We start from the raw sequence: 20,872 nt of genomic DNA, 5'->3' as shown, positions 1-20,872 counted from the left end.
TTTTTTTTTTTTTTTTTTTTTTTTTTTTTTTTTTGTGGTTGGACTCGATGATCTCTGAGGTCCCTTCCAACCACTACAATTCTGTGATTCTGTGATTCTCCAAAAAAAGAGAAGGAAAAACTTTTACTGTGAGAATGATGACAGAATAGCTTAGGAAAAGAATAATTAAATGCATGTAGTTAGTGAAACCACTTAATTTAAGAATTACTGGATAGATGGAGAAAGTAATAGACATACTGAATAATGCAAGATTAAAAGCAGTGATTTTTTTTTGAATCATTAATGTAATATTCATATCAAAACTAGTGAAAAAGCAATGGACCTATTTGCTGATTTTTGATAATACCAGCATTAAAAAAAGGCATACACATTCTTTAAGTGGAAAACTAGGGAATAAACCATTAAGAGTAGTCCTAGGACAATGGAAAAATTTGACTTAAAAGGAAGACCTCTTCAGTAAGTTTTGTTTCAAATGATTTTTTGAGGGAGATAAAAAGCCTGGAAAAGATGGCAAAAACTGCTGAGTAGTTTTAGAATTTGTGTTGGAAGGATATATAAGATGTAGTGATCTGCAGCAGGCAGAAGTAACCAGGGTCACTTGCAGTAGCACAGCATGTGCCCTCTTTCTCCAAGAAGTCTGATGGCTTGATAGCAACAGGGAGATGGCGGAGAGGGAAGAGTGCAGCTGTCTTATTTAAAAAAAAAATGAAAATTTAAAACGCTTCGAAAAACTTTCAGAAAGAAAAGGAAGTTTTGTTGAAGTTTTGCACAGTAAGTTTGAAAATGCACCACAAGGCATAATCCCTAGGGAACTTGGCTACAGTGTGACTTGAAAGGCAAAAGCTATTGAAGCCAAGGTATTTCTCTAAAAGGACTTTTCCACATAAAATGTTTCCTTACTAGGACTGTATTCACCTCTATTTCAAAGCAAAATGTTGTGAAGACAGCATGAGCAAATGAGTAACGGTAATTGCGCAATAAACACAAAGAGGAAAAAGAATAACAACGTGGTAACAGGGGAGGGTCTTTTCACTATGAAGTCACCATAAATGCTTTGCTTTTTTACTGACATATTATATGAGAGGCTGATCTAAATAAAAAATGGGGATAATAAGACTTAAACAATAACAGAGAGGAATTTGATACCATTTCAAAGCTTTATCCCAAGGAATGGGCTGTTGCCTCACAAATTTTCCAGGAAGTCAGTGCTGTGGCTCCCCCATCCACCCTGTGTACTGTATCTAGTGTTGTTGATTAGTTTCAAGACTTTTAGATAGAAAAAGTCATATTAGTTTCTGCTCTTCATTGCTCTGGGTGCTCTCTGTTATGAAGAGAGGGATTACCATATTTTTCTCTTTTTTTATACTTCCCATGAAACAGATGTCATTACAAAATACTGATGAATTTTGCTTAATTGGTGCCCTTCAAACTAATTACATCTACTTACCTCTCACGATTAATTGGCTTTGGTGCTCCACAGCTGCTGCATCATTTCTAGCAATACAGGTATAATTCCCATTGTGCATCAGCGAAAGATTAGAAATCCTTAAGGAGCTGGTGAAGTCGATGTTGTCAATCGTCACCCCGAGGCTGGCTGGGATCGGCCTGCCATCCTTCTGCCAGGTGATTGTGATGGGCAAATCCCCGGAGACCACCACGCAGGGAATGAAGACCCGCTGCCCGATGGAGAACCGCGGGAACTCAAAAGGCTGAATAAAAGGCGGAACTGAAACAAAAGAGGAAAGAGAAGCTATTGTAGTTACAGCATCCTTTCTGAAAAATAACACAATGGCACAGATGTGCAGTGCTCAGTATGTAAAATCAACACCTTTGGCAGCCATAGAGTATTGTTCAGCTAAAAAAAAAAATCACATCTTTTGCAAATACCTTTTTTTTTTTTCTTGGTTACCCAATGCATAAACAGAGATCAGAAGCAGTGAAATCCCTGGCTCCTAGAGACACCAGACACCACTGGCAGATCCCTGCAAGAGTATTGAGCACCTCTTCAAGAAATCACACTGCCATCTCATGACTCACCAGGACTTTCAGCAGTGGGATTATCTGGACAGTCAAGGAAAACCTCAGCAGCTTTCAAGGTCTGGCGCAAAGGCCTTGCTTAGGGTCATGGAATAAACTTGGATGAGGCTCCAGCTTTGCCTCTGGGATGTGATGAAAGGGAGTTCAAGCTTCTCTAACTGCTCCTGGCGCTTATTTCTTAGTATTTTGTCAGAATTCTCAATAAGATTGGGTAGAGTTACGAAGCAAAAGGCATATACAGCACTTGTAAGACAGCAAATTAAGTTAAAACTGTTTTCTAAGCAGAGGGCCAATATGAGACATAAACTCTCAAGCTGGCATTTAATTCCTGCTAAGCATATTTTGCTTGTCAAGTCTTTATTTAATTCTCTTTTTTTTCTTTTTACTTATAATTCTGTGGCTGAACCAAAAAACATAAATGAAATGCTCTTACTTTCTATCATGGGGGAAAAAATCCACTTCTTAGAAAATATTTTGTTTTCAGGTATTTTTAAGAAAAACAAAAGAAAGAGTGGGTTGGATTTTATAAACAACGCAAGAATTAATAGGGGTGCCTCACTTTCTCCAGGTTGTGGTTGGGACATTTACTAACAATTTGGTAAACTGAGAATCAAACACATACCCAGACCAAGGAACTGAAATTTTTTCTCCTTCTCAGGGGAGCACTCTAACAGCCAGGGCATTGATCTAAGATAGGTTTCTATCAATCACTCCTGAAAAGACTGTAAAACCAACTTTGCAAGCAGTACTCAAATACTCATTTATCAAAAGAGAAGGTTCCTAGAGGTTATGTACCTTAGATATAGGAGTGGATTTTCCTACTCTTGGCTGAGAGATTACTTACATATACTCTGTAGTACATTTGAACATCTTTAACAAGAAAGATTGAAGGATAACCACAGCAGAACATTTATACTGCTATATATTAGCTATCTTCAGAAGACAATGGAGTTGGTGGCTTTATCTAATTGTATTTCTTTTGTCCTTTCTCCCTTTAGTAAATCTAAGGCTGTCTTTTCCCCAGAACTGAAGCAGAAAAGAAGCAGAAGAATTCTTCAAAGTGGTTGCAATGCAGGCTAGCCCATTGACTTCCCCGGCATCATTTTTGCCAGTGTCCTATTTTTGGGATGCAGGGATAAGTATTTGTGACTATGGCAGTTCAATGATTTCTTTGAATCACTTGGATATCTTGGCTGCTCTTCCATCAGGAGTAAGAAAGTTTATCGTTACAGAAATGATACCAAATCCCCCAAAGGGCAAAGGCATTGTTCAAAGGCACGTCCAAATGCCTGTGTACGTGCACATCAGGGTGCACAAATCGGGTATTAACTCCACTGCTTCTGTCATAGCTGTGATGCTGTTTGATGAGGAGAAGTTATGACCATGCGCAGCTGCCACCGAGAGGTAACATCAGGCGCAGGGTACCACGGCACATCCTTACAGCCTTTCCCTGACTTCTTCCAAGAGCAGCTCTCTGTCTGGGGTTGGGAGAAGTGCCGCTGCAATCAATTTTTCTCACACGCTGTAATGCTGTTTCCTGACTGCCATGTCCCAGATTGCTAAAACCTGTCCTGTTGGGTCTTGAAAATCTGGTAGATCAGGCATACAGAAAAAAGACACTCCGTATAAATTACTGTGGAGTTTTTTTTTTTAACTTTGAGCACTGGAAATTAACAGCTTTTTCAGTTGGGAGCCTAGTGTCACAAAGTGAGGCAAAATGTCTGCCTGCCTCTTCTAATTACCTTAGCGCAGCTAACGCATTCACACGAGGTATTTTGGATTCTTTGTGCATCAGCAGAAAAAGGCCAAATTTCTCTTAGCTTTTATTGACAAGCAGTTTTATATAAGTGGGAATGAGAAATTTTTAAAATGAGACTGTCAAAAGGTTTTGACATGACCTTTCCCCTTGATCAGTGCATGTATCTGCTAAATGCCAAGTGCCTCTCTCCTCCCCTGCTCACTGTGTTGGCTAGCACATTTCTGCCCAAATCTTTCTCTTAGTCTTGGGCATCATTACTGAAAGATATGCTAAAACTCTCAACAGGGTGGCAAATTGCTTCTGTATTTTCTGCTGAGTGTGTAACAAATTTGAACCAATCCTTCACGAATGAAATGATATCAAAAGTCAGACAACATATTGCTCAAGGATTATTACATGCATCCTCACTCTCCATCTCCCTGATGCAGAAAACAGGGAGCAAGATCGTTAGGTCACACTGAAGTATTTTTCAAAAAATATTGATTTGCAAGGCTGCATTTACCAACTCTAAAATTCAAGTAGCAGCCTGCAGAGCATTTCAGAAATTGGCTAAAATATTTATAGACAGCACATTTTCCCTCTACTGAGGTTTTTAAGATACAGAGGAAACCAACATTTACTTCTGCTTCATAAAATATAATGTATATTCAACCTGCAGCAGCTTGCAGTCCTGACAAGGAGCTTATTTTAAAAACCAGTGTGTAATTTAAAAACAGTACTTAAAAAAAATAAATAGTCTAGCAATAACTTTGAAGTATTGAAAAATGTTTTTCAGCTACAGTATTTACCAGTTTGGGCTGACCTAACATAGGAGGTAAATTACAGTCTTGATAGTTTGAAGAAGGGAAAAATCACAAAAAATCAGTTATTAAAAGCATAGACTAAAACACATCTGAAGTTGGGCAAATAATTTCTGAATTACAAAGGTTGCACTATATATCTGCATTTATCTCTAAAGTAAAAAGTTGACATATATCTCTGACAGAAGAAAATATCAAGCTCGATAAACTAGCACGTGGGTTGTTTTTTTTGCAAATTAAATCTGTATCATTGCCTAACAGCACTAGTGAGGGATGTATACTACTATAACTGAGAGAAAAGTTACAGTAGGACAGATGTATTTAAAATGTGCTTAGAATACTTCAAGGTGCGTTGAAGCATTTTCCTTCCCTATACATAGCTTTAGTTTGACTACAGAGCTTGTATTTGACTTTTTTAGTTAAACGATGCTATTTTATATGTAAGATACTACATGTTAACTATAAATAGAGAGGGCTGTATGTGTGCTTGTGTACATGGAAACGATGTGTCTTCCTCTGCCTGCAACGGGCAAAAGAGTGAAAAGCTCTGCTTCACACAATGAAGTGGAATGTCTTGGGAATTCTTTATTGATGAGTGCTTGAATTAAGTGTCTATTTAAGAAGAGGAGCATGGGCCAGCCTCATTAGTGCTAATGCAGGAAGATTTAAATTATGTTTTTGTGCCCCAGCTAGGTCTTCTTTACCTCTGGGAGATTACTGTAAAGGAGGGCAAGAAGGGCTTCCACGCTGCTCTCCATTAGCAGAGGAACATCCTTGATTTCTTGCCCTCCGTTCCATGGGAGTTATTTTGGAAGAAACTACTGAGATGATTCACTAAAACTGAGTATCCTGCAGACAGCCTGCCTCCTGCAGCAGCCTTGTGAACATGGTGTTCCTTTCTTGTGGCTCTGCATAGTAAAATGAGTCATCCTCTGCTTTATCATTAGAAATGGTTCCCTAGTAGGTTTTCTTGCAAGAACACTGTTGCAGGAACTGTACCCACAATATAAAATGCATTTGGCAATGAAGACTCACAACAGAGGTCCATAGGCTGATGCAAAGCAATAACCACCAAACTACACAGCCTCTTAAGGCAGCCATGTGACCCTAGATTTCATGTGCTAGGAGTGCAAAAGCCAAAACTTTTTTGTCTCTGCACAAACCTTTGCCACCCTCTAGTTATTTGTCAGTTTTCTCAGCCATTGACTGTTTCTCCTAATCAGCTCCATCCCTTGTGGGTTGTGGTCTGATCAACTGCACACACTCACTCAAGCACTGTATTTTTCTGCTTCTTCCTTGTATGTATTGAGTGTTATCAGTAGGGCATGTCATTCATCCACCTAATGTACTAATGTATCCTGTCTTGAAAAGAGGGAATACCATTATATTTTCTGTACCTTTCTAAATGTCTGCACTTAGAACCTAACTAATCCCTGTAGCACCTCTGCTGTTGCGCAACATTTCCCTCTACTTGTAGGTTCACTAGTTACCAAATTAATTCTGCTTTCAAACATCTTCAAAATCTTACCACAACAAGATGTGCTATTTTATGAGGAGCAGTTGCTGAGTGTGGCAGAGCAAATGCTCCCATGCACATTTCCCAGGGGAGCTTACGCGAGAGACTTCACCCTTTGCCTTAGTCCACACTCCCCTTTCCTGCAATGCAGCACTGGTACCTCGCAGGATCCCCGATGCTGTTCTGGGAGCTCCTCCAAAATAAGAGAGGATGTAAAATGTTGTGAAGAAACCAAGAGTGCTTTTATGTCATGTCTCATCCATCTATCGAATTGCCTCCTTTCAGCCTCCATTGTGAGGGGAAAAGTGCATGCCCTTATCATATGAAGCACCCTGCAAACCTAGGATGGTGGGAAGCTCAGCTGGCTACCCAAGGGGATGCATTTGCTATTTATTTTTTAAAAGATAAAGCCTTCTTGATTTGAAGATAAGATAGCAGCTGCGAGAGTATATTAACACAACAAGCAGTTACCTTCATTGCCACCTGACAAAAAGCTTCACTTGTAGGCTATGTATCCAGAACCACTTACCAGTTATTTTTACCCTGCTTTTGGAACCAGGTCCAGAGCTATTGCCCTTGTTTAGCCCGTACACAACCAAAAGTGATCTGTGTCCTCAGGTAACACTGTGAAAAGTTGAAACCAACTAAATCACCAGAGCCAAAACTACCAGATTTAGGTGAGAGAGGACTTTAACAGAATGATCTCTGGGTCTGAAAATCATTCCCATGAGTATTTTGACTGGTTTCACGCTATCTTCCCTTTCACCTTTATCTCAGGACTGATTTTATACCACCCTTCTATTTCCACAGTGCTGATACTGTCTTTTTTTTTGCATGCTATGTATTATACACATTGATTTGAAATTAGGCCAGTATACTTCATACCTGCACTATCATGTGCATGCAGAGTCTTGCTTTCTATATGTACTTTCTACATGTACTTACATACACACTGCTAATAGCTTCCACTAACTTGATGCAGTAAAGTGCTTAAAATTTTAAAAGCAATTTTAACAAATATATAATAAACTATTTCAAACATAATTGACAAAATGCATACAAAAAAGAGCGAGAACATGCCTTCTTCTAAAGCCAAATAAAGCTGCATTGTAAGAGAGAGAGAAGAGGGCTAGATTTGGATAAACCTAAGCATAGTATAGACACTATTGAGCTTCTTAGTTGAGGCTCTTATTCAAATACTAAGGTTCATTTCATATTGTTCATATAATTCATAAATAAACACATCCATACGCAAACTTAAATTCTGTTTGAAAGGTTTAAGACTGTGCACAAAACCAGTGAGTTTCATTTTAGATTTAAGTGAAAAGTTTTATATTTGTATATACTAATCCCTCATCATGAAGACTAGGAGAGTAATGAAACAACTTTAACATACATTTCTGGGTGACCATTTTCTGCAGCGTCAGAGCTGAAGTCATTAGGAGTACAGTATGCTAGAAGTGTACTGCTACAAAATAAGACACTTAACTGCCACATCCACATGACACTTATGAGATTTTAAAGAATGTAAATCAGCTATTTTAATCCAAGATTTAACCTTGACTTGCTGTATGTTGAATGGCAAAAAACTTACACAGACCTGTCAAGTCTCACATATTGAATACCAGACTGTTTTATTCTTTTCTTCAGGTACCTCTATAGGTAAGATGTTGGGGTTCTCACATGGGAGATATCACTATCAAAGTGCAAGTTCCTTAAATCAGACCGCTCACACTGCTTGCTCCTTGTAACAAGTCCCCATGACCATTATGAGACCTGAGAATGACTGTTAATTGGATTTTTGCAGGATCTTTTGCATGACTGGACATTCTCATCCATTCTGAACGCATGACCCTTGCATGACTCCTGCATATGACAACTACAGTCACTTTGAGAGATCTGAATATTTCTTCCTGAAGAAGTTGCAAGAAGCTTGGAGGGATCCAAAAAGACATTGCGTGGGAGAGTGAAAGGCAGAAAGTGACATAATGAAACAAGTATCTGAAGGACATCAAGGCCAGAGTTTTTTTCTGACTTAAATTATTGGCAAGGTTCAGTCACCAGGACAGGTAAGAAGTTACATCTCAGATAACATGCATGAAGCTGAATTCACACTTGCCATAATCCATGTCATAGACTGAAGCTAGACAGATTAGCAGAATGTTTGATGACAGAATACATCATGGTCCCAAGAACCCTTGAAAGATTTCACCTGACTTTTTTTCCCTTTTGTGCCTGCATACTTTTCACCATCTAAACCATGCCTCCCTAACTGATCTGCGATGCAAATCCACCAGTAACATTTTGTGTATTAGAAAAAGCTAGATACTTCCCAGAAAAGATGAAAAGAATGTATTCAGGTAGTTGCAACATCGAAGTTATTCAGAATTATCTCCTCTTTGGTTTGCTTGTTTTCTAAAAAGAAACAGGCTGGTACAATTCTTTTATGCAGTTCACAACAGGTGAAGTGTTATCAGTTTGGCATAAGGCGAGAAGCCTTATATATCAATGAGACATATAAGCTCTACAAGATCAGAAACCATCCTTTTGAACACTGCACTTTTTATTTTAATGATGCTGCACCCTTCCCTCTCAGGGGCTTCTTTTTCAATTAATTTCTGTCAGAGAAGTGTGAATAGCAGCAGGCTGTTTACATGAGAAGATGAGAAGTGTGTCCCATGGGACTGATGAAAAGAAAATCATCCCTTACTACTGATGGCTTTTACTGTAGCTGAGAAAACTATTACTATAAATTACATAATAAAAAAATGGAGATAATGACTCACTCCTGTTGTTAAAATGCTTCAGGATCTACTAAAATGCTGTAGAGGAGAGGTTGCTATTGTTATTTTACTACCTTGCAACTTGAAGGGTTGCTTTACAAGGGAAATACAAAATTTACAGATAGGGTGTGTAACATAACCTCTTTCTTTGTTTGCCAACACTTCTCATTACAAGACTATTTTTGTTTGCTCACAGTTTGACTTCTGTTTGGATAGCATTTCTCCAGGCCAGGTGTCTGCTTCAGGCTGAGTCATTTCAGCTGGAAAGTTTCAGCTACAACTGTTCGGCCATTTCCAAGAATAAAGCTGGAGGGTGGGAAAATAGGAATGCAGTATATATTGATTGTACTATAAAAGCGAAAAGAAAAAAAAAAAAAAAAGGTATTGTAAGAATCTGAGAAGTCACACCTTCTCCATGGTTGACAGCATGGATTTCAAGTTTGGCTGGTGATGCTACTAGCATCACATACTCTTGCTGTCCCTATGAAAAGTCATCACAAGGGTGCCCAAATTTTGCCATCGAGTAAAGCCGAAGAAACAAATAGAGAAATGCCCAACAGTTACCACATCCTGAGAAGAGATTTTCCAGTGACTAAGAGCTAAGGGCTCCTAGGTTTTGAGCAGCACTGAACATATTCTAGCACTGCCTTCTGTGGCTGAGTCAGTTCCAGCCATGTGGGGCAGGTGCAGTCCAGTCTGGTGAGATGTCAGAAATCAAAGTAGACAGATTTATCTCTCCAGGGCTTGTACAGCTGCTCGTGCTGGGTCCAGGAAGCACGAAAAAAGGTTATTTCAATGCAGAGAGAGAGAAAGAATGGAGGAGAAGGACTTGGGGCTGTTGGTGGATGAGAAGCTTAACATGAGCCGGCAATGTGCACTGGCAGCCCAGAAAGCCAACCCCATCCTGGACTGCATCAAGAGAAGCATGGGATGTGATTCTGCCTCTCTACTCTGCACTCTGCACTCATGAGACCCCACCTGGAGTATTGTGTCCAGTTCTGGAGTCCTCAACACAGGAAGGACATGGATCTGCTGGAACAGGTGCAGCGGAGGGCCACGAAGATGATCAGAGGGATGAAGCACCTCTCCTATGGGGACAGGCTGAGAGAGTTGGAGCTCTTCAGCCTGGAGAAGAGAAAGCTCTGGGGAGACCTCATAGCAGTCTTTCAATATCTGAAGGGAGCCTACAGGAGAGCCGGAGAGGGACTCTTTGTCAGGAAGTGTAGTGACAGGACAAGGGGTAATGGTTTTAAATTGGAAGAGGGGAGGTTTAGATTAGATATTAGAAAGAAATTCTTTACAGTGAGGGTGGTGAGGCACTGGAACAGGTTGCCTGGGGAGGTCATGGATGCCCCATCCCTGGAGGTGTTCAAGGCCAGGCTGGATGGGACCTTGAGCAACCTGCTCTAGTGGGAGGTGTCCCTGCCCATGGCAGGGGGGTTGGAACTAGATGATCTTTGAGGTCCCTTCCAACCCAAACCATTCTATGATTCTATGTGGGGGCCCAGGGACCTGAGTAAGGAACCAGCCAATATTCCTGGGCATGCAGACAGCAGCAGCAAGCAATGGAGCAGAAGCTCAAAGCGGTGTCCAGGATAACAAAAGAGAATTACAGAACAGCATTTAAGGGCAGGGGAGGAAAGTCAGAAGCCGGCAGCAGGCTTGTGGTAGGATTGCGGAGGTGAAGGGTCTGATAAAGTGAAGTTGGGAAAGTGACTGTGTGTGCAAAACTGTGACAAGGAAGCCATGGGGTGAGGTACAGCACCAACAGTGAATGAAGACCCACATGAAGGGGAGACAGACTTTGAAACCCAGTGGAGATGGAGAAAGTAAAGACTGGCAGAAAGGCAGGACTATAATTGGAGGCTAGGAAGAAGGTTGCGAGCTCTGAAGGGGAAAACTAGTTTTGAGTCATGAGAACAAAGTGCTGAGGAAATGAGGACTGAGATGGGAAAGGTATGGAGGACAGGCTAGTTTTGGAACCCAGAGCAGAAGAGCCAGGACTTGGGCAAGGATGAACTGCAGAAGACTGAGGAGGACAGGTTATACATAGGAGGAATGAATATAGAATATTCTTATCCTTAGGATATCTGACTTGGATAGTCCTCTGCCATCAGCAGGTGTATATGAACCCCACTGACAAACGACTAGAGCTGGGCCAAACGCAGAGTAAGCAACTAGTGCTGCTAAGAATAATTCTGTTCTTGGCAAGGACCTATGCAGTATCCTTAGCAAGGCTAATCTCAATGATAACGTCTAAGGATGCCAGTGACTACTGTTTCCACTTTACAGGAGGGCGAGGAAGACGGGTTTAGTTTAATTTAGAAAAAAAGCTAAAAAGAAAATTGTATTGAACACAGGCCAAAGCAAAACATGTTGAGAGGGTATTATTACAGCTGCAAAGGCAAATGGTCGACAGGTACAAAATACCAGAAATTAAGTATGTAAGTACAGTTGTAGTCTCCCCTGTTAGGTATGCATTACAGGGTGGGTAGTTTTCATGGCTTTCTGTCAGAACTCAGAACTGGCCAATTCATTTGTCTAAATATAAAAAAATAATGCCAAGATGGCTTGATTTCCAAAAAGCTCCGTTAGGACGCAGGCACAGTTCCAACAGAGCTATGTCTGCCAAGCAGAAACCTGCATGTTTTCCTGCCAGCTTATCCACTCAGCTCTCAGCAGCCAGTTTACAGGATTGCTAGCTTCCAAGATCCAGATTTTGGGACAGAGACAAGGGACAGGCAAGGGATGGTGGGGAGTGGCATGCCACGTCTCTTTGGGACAGTTATTTGGAGCCTGCAGACCTCTGGGGTAGGTGGCTATAGAAACAAGGGTACCAGTTATTCCTAAAAAATGGGAAAACTGATTTTCTGTGGTGTCTAATTGATTCTTCTGATCAGCAATGCAAAGAAGTAGCTGGCCTAAGGTTGAATTGCACATAAGTGCCCAGCTTCCAGTCTTTTGGCTTCCTGACACCTGCCAGGTGGGAGGCTGCACAGCAAGGCCCTACAAGCCCCACTCTTGGGTTCTCCGGCAGCAAGGATTTAATTTTGAAGTTATTGTCAAGAAACTTTCTGTTCTCCTATCTGAGATATTACAGTGATTTCCAAAGATTGTCCTCAACATTTTTTCTTTCATTTGGATGTTTGGAAATCTCAGAATACTCTACAGAAAGTGCAGCCCTCTTGTATTTGATTACATGCTCATGCTGTTGCATATATTTATTTGGGTGCTGTTTTTAGCAAGTTCTCACTCAAGACAGAACAAGAATGTTCATGTACTGAAGAGCTTGGTAAATTTAGTAGAGGACTGCAGACAAGAAAGTTCTTTGCATAATGCAGATAAATGCTGCCCTGTAGAGCCAAATTCTGTATTCACCCTTGTCACAGATCTCTCAGATAATACTAATTAAATTTGTCTTTCCCAAGGGGATGCTAAGCTTGGTGATGTGACTGATCTGAAGAAAGAAAAAGAACTCTCAGAAGCAACTTCATTTCAACGGGAGCAGAGCTTTGGATATATAAATGCTATATAACAGCAGGTAAACTGGAAATATCAAGATGAAGGCTTCTGAAATTGAACATACAAAACTTTGTGGGTACTTTTAAGTTCAGTCTGTGCTTCAGTTGTGATTTGCCAAAATGGTCCTGATCACCCAGGTGGGTTTTGAAATTGAGCGCATTGTTTCTGAAACACTTTGATGCCACAGAGATTATAATCCCAGAAAAACTCATGAGGAAATTGATAATTATGTCTTCAGAACAGAAAATGGAGGAAACAAAATATCAAGTAACAGTTCATTAATATCATCTATTCCGAATCACACTTCAGGTGACTGGTTTGAGGAAGCTTGTAGCAGAAGCCTGAAGCAGAAGCAGGAAGCTTGTAGCAGAAATGAGAACAAACCAAAGGATTCACGATGTTGAAGATGCGCAATAATTCTCCATCTCTTTCTCTGGAGAAGAAATAAGTATACTGATGGTATGCAAAGCTGAACTATCAATAAGGATATTTGGGCACTGATATTAACTCCCCTTCTAATGTCATATTTCAGAGTATTTTTAACTTCCAGTGTGCCAACTCGACCACATTTTGTATCTCTCAATCAAATTTAAGTGTCTGAAAACTCATCACATTAACGTTGAAATCTATAAAACGAAAAGGTAGCACAAACATTAATAATATTTTGAAGCATCAAGCTCCTTTAGACTCTCCACTAATATCTTAGATAAAATTGGTCCATAGTTACAGAACAAAAAAGTGCATAGCTATCTAAAAAACCACTCTGGCAATGCTGACCTCCAGCTACAATAGCAAAACCTTGAGAATTGGTCAGGTCTGACATACAAAGCTCACCTTTGACATTTTGGGTTTAGCATATGAGGACAGGCTATTAACCTTTTTTAAAATAACAGTGTCTTGTCAAGGCTTGGGGCATGATGAAATAGCTAGGGCACTTTGCAGCCGATGTTGGCAACTCCAGATCAATAGATATGAGCCACACTGACAAGTTTTCTTTGCATGTGCCATGGATTGTTTTTCATGCTGCAACCTGCACTGCTCCAATGCAACTGCCTTATGAAGTATTTGCAGGATGAGGCTATATCACAGGTGCAGTGGCACCTCAGCCCACCAGCACTCTTCAAATGTGCCACACATTTATGCAAGTTATTCAGAATATATTCAGTCACTCTCTGAGATTTCTGGCCAGCCAAAGGCCCTGGCAGCTGAATATCCAGAAATACAGTAGAACATCTTCAAGGAAGTCAAATCATTGACAAAAGCTACAGTTCAATCAAAATTGATAGTGCTGGCAATCTGCTTTCTGGAGCAGAAATTGTCAAGTTTGAAATTGTAACTTAATGGAAGAAAAAACAGTATTGCACCTGAGGTACCAGCTAGCATTCTCAGTGACTAGTAATGTTCTGATTTAAATGCCTGACCTGTAAGGATAGACTGCTGGATTCTATTTTTTTGTCTGGCTACATTCATTTTGATAGTCATTCGAAGAATGGTATTTAACAGGCAGCGTTCCCCACCGCATTTAACATGGTGAACTGTTAGTGCAGTAGCAACACAATTACTAATTTGGCATTCAGTTCCTAAACTGCATCAACAGATCTGCAATATTATTGTAATATCAAGCAAGGGTTTATTGCAATATCAAGCAAATACATGAAAAGAAATGGTGACATTAGCTTTTTATGCCACAGCATGTAACCAGTGCCCCGATGGTCTCAGGTGTGTGAGATGTCATGTCTTTCAGAGTCCAAATTGCCAGTGGCTTAAAGCTAATTCCCTAACCTCTTGAAATAATTAGCAATTACATCACTGCAGATTGAAAACAAGAAAGGACTAGACAAACAGAACAGAAAGAAGTTAAAATAACAGATGTCTGTAACAAAGTAATTTTACCTATAGTTTTCTCTTCTATATCTTACCTGAGAACGGATAAAGAAATCAACCTTCCTTTCTCTCCTCCCCACCCTCCTCCCCCCCCCAAAAAAAAGGCACAGAAAAAAAAATTTTAAGAACTTCAAGAACAGTGAAATTACACCTCAATTCTTCCTACAGGTTCACATGAAGTGCCCTATTAATCACCCCATTGCTCAAAACTAGGTGCTACTGCAATCACGTTTTCTGTCTTTTGTGTCCTGCTGAATAGGTCTGAACATTACCTATATCAGAATAGTCAGAACACAATGCTAAAAAATTCCTATTCTCTTCAGTTGCTGAACTCTTTCAGGGCCAAATGAACGTCCTTGTTTGGGACTATTTGAACGGATTTTAAGCATCCCATTAGAATTTCAAGTCACCTTTATTTACAGTGCTACCTTTCTAAGCATCAAGAACACTCAGAAAAGCACATTTAATAAGAGTAAAGGAAGGTTAATGCTTATCATTCCTGTCTCTGCTGATTGGCAGAAACACATACATTAAAATTCTCCTCTTACTTTTTAAAAGCTGGAAAGTCACTGGCTAACGAAAATGTGAACCTCGTCATCCAGCAGAGAAACAGTCACAAGTGAAACTCAGGTGACAAAACATTAACCTACTGACTTAGTTACTGTTGTAAAAACTGCTCATGCAAAGCTTGCTTCTGCAGAGCTTCCACTTGGAAAGCAACACTTTGCCAGCTGTATGAAGTCAAGAGAGAACAAGACACAGTGACTGACTAGCATCTATGTCATCATTAAAAATAAACACAAATCTGGATTAACCTTCTTAAGTGCTCATTATCTAACTGCCAGGACAATCCTATGTGCGCAATTTGCGTTTCCATAAACAACACAACCATTATCTTGGCTCTAGTTTTTTTGAGTTGACCTCACCTTTTACTGTCACGTGCACACTCTGGCTGGTGGAGAGCTGGGGTTGAACAAGGACATTGCACGTGTATTCGCCCTCATCTACTTCCTTTTGCACATCTGAAAGCTTCAGTGTCCCATTGTTCTCGAACGCTACTTGGCGATGGTTAAATGGCAGCAGGTTAGAGTTCTTGTACCACTTGATGGAGTAATATGGGTAGCCGATCACACGGCAGTGGATATAGGTGTCCCGTCCAGCTATTGCTGTGATGTTCTTCATTGGCCGAATGCTTGCTGGCCCTAGAAAGGTAAAAAGAGACTCTTGAAAACAATTTAAAGGCACGTTTGATTGAGGAAAAATGCAAATAATTTTTCTGTATATACAAATATTAATGACATTTACAGATGCGGCTCGCAAAACACTTCTTAGCATTTGACAGTTTTTGCTTTTAAAAACTCCTTATGCAATTTCTCTAATCTTTGTATGCTCTAGTTTTTCTTCACCCTGCAGCATACATACTAATTATGTGGGGGTATGTATTTGCATTATCCAACACTTGCCTGATAAAATCTTTGCTGCTTTACAAATTAAAAGGCTGAGGATGATTTAATTAATGTGAAATACTAAAACTGATACAAAGCTAGAATCCCGTTACACATGAGAATACTGATGAAGCTAGCTTCTTTTTTTTTTTTTGACGTATATAAAGTATAATACCATGAGGATGCGTATTATGCCATGTAGAGCTAGAAATGCAAGCTAAAGTACTGTATACATGAATAATTACAATGAATGTTGGACAAGTAAAGGAGGAAAGGAAAAGAAAAAAACCCCATGCACAGCAGGACTAAAGTAAAGAAATTGTGACCTAATAGAGATGAGTATAGGAAAAATAAACTACAGAACACAAGCCAAAGGGTTCTTCCAACATTTAACCATACCATACATTTTATAGATGGGGCTGGAGAGGCAGGGTGGGAAAAGAGAGCGGGAAAGAAAAGGAAAGGAAAACCAGTAAGTTGGTTTTGGCATTCCAAGACTCATTTCATCACATGCAACAATCTTCTTCTCCGCTATAATGAGTTATGTGTGTTTTTTTGAGGAGCTGATTTGACAAGCACCTCTTACGTTTATTCGAGCCTGGTACAGGACGACTCCAGCAGAGTTGTTGGCAGTACAGCGATAAACTCCACCATCTCGGACCTGAGTGTTAGAGATATTCAGGTAACTGACCACGTTGCCTTCAGAAGTAATAATCTGGCTGATACGATGACTGCCATCCTTCACAATGGGATCTTCATCCAGTGTCCAAGTGATTGTAGGCAGAGGAGTCCCCTTCACGTTGCACATAAGGGAGACTGGCTCTCCCGGGCTCACCACTTTCTCACTGAAGGCAGAAATTATTTTGGGAGTTCCATCTGCCAAGGAAAAGAAAAGCAGGAGAATAGTATTTACATGGTGCAAAGCTTGTTCTTTCTATCCTGAAGCCTATCACATGAGCTCAGATCTTTTTTAGAACTGATGCAAACAATTATATTCCAAGATGTAAACCCAATTATTGAGTAGAAAAAATTTTTGTTAAAGTACTTAAATGTTCCTTTGCTTACTGCAGGCTTCTTTTTCATCTTCTGAGGAACCTGGTACTGACTCTGCTGAAGGATAGATGAATAGATGGACCAGGGCTCTGCACAGCTATATAAACTGCCAGGTTCTTGTGGAAAAGACTTAAAGCCATACACAGTTCATCACAAAAGACATACAGCAAAATCCCAACACATTTGGAATTTTTCTTCTCCTGGTACATTTCAGCTCCTTCAAAAGCTAAGGATGAATCCTGTTGGCAAGAGCTGGGCATAACTTGCATGGGCTAATTTCACACAGCTGTGCCAATGCAGTTTAGTCCTGACCCACAATACCCTATTTAGAAAAGTATTAAACTAAGCTTTTCTGAATACAGATTGCCAGCAACAGCAGTGATGCCAGTTTCTTTCTGTGGTCATTTTGTGCTACAGATAGATATTCCTCTGAAACGAAAGAATAAGCTTTTGCTTATGATCTGTGCCACAATTTTCTCAGCCTCTACCAGGCAACTGAATATAGAGAATGGTTTGAGACAGAAACTTCAAGACTGTAAGGAGGCAGCAGGAGTAAATAACCACCTATCTGGAAAGTTCAGCAGGGTAACACCTGGGAGTGCCAACACTCTGCTATTACTTAAGAAGTTCTCTCTGAGATCATGCAATGCATGTTTGTTCTCCCTTGAAAATCATATTTCAAAGCTGTATCTAGAAGGAATTTCAGTGTAATTGGGAGCAAGAGGCCACACAACAAGAGCAGTATGCAGAACACAGGAAGCAATCCAGTCCGAAGTTTGGACAAGGACAACAGTGCTGCAGGCTACTGTCTGGTTTCAAAGAGCTGAGTTGTGAGTGAGCTAACTTCCGTGTTCCTACAGTATTAGTGCCTGCAAGAAGCAGAAGGATAAGGTGCCTCATTACCTAAAGGGAGACCAGAGACACTTGAAAACTCACCTTGTACTCAAAGCCCTTTAAGGACAACTCCTTTCAGTTTTGCACAGGACAGAGGATGTCAGGACAGGACTGACAAGTTTCATGCTCTCTGTGATGCACTGTTCATTTCTGCACACTACGTACTGTCTCTTCACACCCACTCTGCTATGTATCACCTATACGTTTGGGAGGCTTGAACCACAGTGACTCTCCCCTGGAAATTCTGACATTACAATTTCAGCGCAACATCACCCAGGAAACTGGGGGAACTGGGATGATGTATGCACGAGTCCCCGCAAAACATGCTGAATCATAGCAGAATTAAAAACAGGGCTGCAAAATTGCCTTGCTTGACACACAGTAAAAAACATAAGGCACTGCTGCTCTTAGGCTGCTGAAAGACTTTAGCATCCCTGGGGGAGCATTTTATTTTATTTTATTTCATAATTTTCTCCTCTGCTCCCCTCTCCCTTTCATTTCTGTCCTGCTGGACATGTGATAGAGTTCTAATTTATTTATTTATTTTAATCTCTGACTCTCTTCCTTTCCTTTGCTGTGTATTAGATACTGTCATCCCTCACATTCCTCAGAAAACAAAACAATAGCAACAACAACAATAAAAAAATCTTTTTATCCTAAAAGAAAGCTGACACAGGACCAATAAATCTGTAAGTGTGCACACTATGTACCTCTGCCACCCCTCCTCTTCTTTTTTTTTTTTAATTCAAGTGACAGGCTTTTTTTGGAGATGAAAGCAGACATTATTTTCCCAGTGAGACCTGAGTGTCTTTGAAATCTTTCCTGCTGTTGCTCTCTGATAACCTGCACTCTCTCGACATCATGATAGATTATCAATATGCTCTTTAGGCTTTCTTAGTCACGGGAGATGGTTGCCGAGGTAACTCAGTCCAGGCAGGTAATCTCTTCTTTTTCTATAAAGGCTCTAAAAATAGTGTCCATGCAATGACTGCACTACAGCCTCATTAGTGAACTGGCTTTGTACAAATGGATAACTTTCCTCACTTGATTATCATGTAGAGCGTTGTGTCAGTTAGTGAAGATGATGTTCAAGTCTTCAGTCAATACACCCAACCAAAAAAGCCAAGCCGAGAAGATGCTGGGAGTTGAACAGAGACCTATTCTCTCATGTACTACTGAAAAGCTAATGTAAAAAAATCACCACCCCTACCGTCCACATCCACAATAAAAACAGACAAACAAAAACCTGACTGGAAAGACTTCTTGGGAGGGATTTTTGTTTTCAAATCAATTTTTTCATTCCATTAGATTTTGCTCAGAGTGGGACACAATGAAACCCACTGACAGTTCATGAGAACCCTCTTCTCTTGTTTAGGGTCCACTATACCTCACTATACAATGATGGCACCAAAGATGAGGTATTCAGTATGACGAAGACTAGAATCGCTAAACAGGTAGTGACTGACCTTCTAGTACCACCTGAACATAGTCTTGAGCAGACATCTTGTCCTTGCGCACAAAGCACTGGTAAGCTCCCCCATCACTCTTGGCCATGCCATCCATAATAAGGTTCTCCCGATTGATGCCAGTGATCCGGACATTGTTACCAGGGTTGATGATTTCACCATTACGATACCAGGAGAGCTCCTGGTCCTCAGTTCCCGTCACACTGCAGGACAAGGACACTTGACTACCAACACTGCTTTTTACTTTCCGTGGGCTGATCGTGGCTTTTAGTGGTTCTGAAGATTTAAATCAAAATGAGAGAAAGAGAAAGGGAAATAGAAAACATTAAGTATACATGCACATTTATGTGCAAGTAACAAATTACACCCCAATTAAGGAGAACAACAAAAATCACCTTCTTTTGACAACCACTCCCCCCGAAAAAAAACCCAAACCCAAAACAGATGACTGTGCTAAATAAACATTTTTTGCCACCAAGAGCCATGACACAAAACACATATCTGTAGGGGTAACCTATTCGACACATGATATAATCCCCTGCTTAAACGAACAGTAGGAGCAGACCTACTGAGTAACACCGTTGGTGCTGAGGGCCTAACAAGGACACTATACAAGCCTTGGGAGAGTAGGATGTTACTTCACAGCAGTTCAGTGTGGACCTTTGAAATGATGCATTAGGTGCATTCCTTAAGGTTATCTTCTGGTTTAATTTCCTGCAAAAGGAACCCAGTTTAGGTGTTCCAAAACAACTCCCTGATGTGAACAAATGCAGTAAAGGGTGGAAAATGTTAACATAAGTACACCCATAGATATCCATCACATCTGGTCCCATGGAAGTGTCTTTGATTTTCTGTTTCAGCATGGGAGGACTACAATATTTTCAAGTCAGCCTTAAGAAACAGTAGGACATAGGTAATGCAAGTTTTATAGTGTAATAAAAAGAGGATGAACAATGTTGAAGAAAAGTCATAAACGTAAATGAAAAGAAAACAATCCTTATCTCACCACCTAACATTTATCAGCATTACTGGATGCAGATCTCATCTCAAGCTTTGTATATATTGGCTTGATTTCCTTATAAAGATAAGGGACTACTATCACCACTGATATAATCTCCGATACTAAAGACATCCTATTTATTTTTTTACCAGCTTGCATACACGCACACACACGTGTACACACTTACACATGAAAATTTCTTCATTTAAATTAATTCACTTTATGGAAAATTTTATAACACACAGGTTGGAATAAACCCTTTAGTGGCCTATTGGGAACAGAGCCCTGCAAAAAACTACACAGGTCAGTGGCCTCAGCCATTCTGGGTCACAGACACATATGTAACAGGTCTCTCCTCTACAGTAGACCAGAGCAACAGTTAACCTGTGCGCATATACATGCTACAAGTCACTGAATATCAAGTTTCCTATCCAAAAGACCACAAAGGCTCAAAACTCAATGACCCATTAAACAAAACAGACACACTCAAGTGCATCATCAACCTCTAAGAGCCCTGATGATGCAAGAAAGCCACATCCTCCATTGCAGAGGAAGACGGAAAATTTTATAACACACAGGTTGGAATAAACCCTTTAGTGGCCTATTGGGAACAGAGCCCTGCAAAAAACTACACAGGTCAGTGGCCTCAGCCATTCTGGGTCACAGACACATATGTAACAGGTCTCTCCTCTACAGTAGACCAGAGCAACAGT

At 40.3% G+C, this 20,872-nt stretch overlaps 1 protein-coding gene across 2 annotated transcripts in view; it reads right to left on the bottom strand.

The window, feature by feature from the left end:
- Positions 1-20,872, bottom strand: part of DSCAM (Down syndrome cell adhesion molecule) — a 484,086-nt gene that overhangs the window by 165,611 nt on the left and 297,603 nt on the right. For both annotated transcript variants that reach the window (XM_014938224.1, XM_014938225.1), the window contains 4 exons: positions 19,160-19,435; positions 16,326-16,622; positions 15,228-15,503; positions 1,448-1,726 (listed from right to left, as the gene is read on the bottom strand). In XM_014938224.1, coding sequence (XP_014793710.1) covers positions 1,448-1,726; positions 15,228-15,503; positions 16,326-16,622; positions 19,160-19,435 — 1,128 coding nt within the window. The remainder of the gene's footprint in view (positions 1-1,447; positions 1,727-15,227; positions 15,504-16,325; positions 16,623-19,159; positions 19,436-20,872) is intronic.

This window comes from Calidris pugnax, unplaced genomic scaffold (assembly GCF_001431845.1).
Source record: "Calidris pugnax isolate Ruff unplaced genomic scaffold, ASM143184v1 scaffold25, whole genome shotgun sequence".
Lineage (NCBI taxonomy): Eukaryota > Metazoa > Chordata > Aves > Charadriiformes > Scolopacidae > Calidris > Calidris pugnax.
Note: the sequence above shows the minus strand (reverse complement) of the source record. Positions and strands in the feature narration are given on the sequence as shown.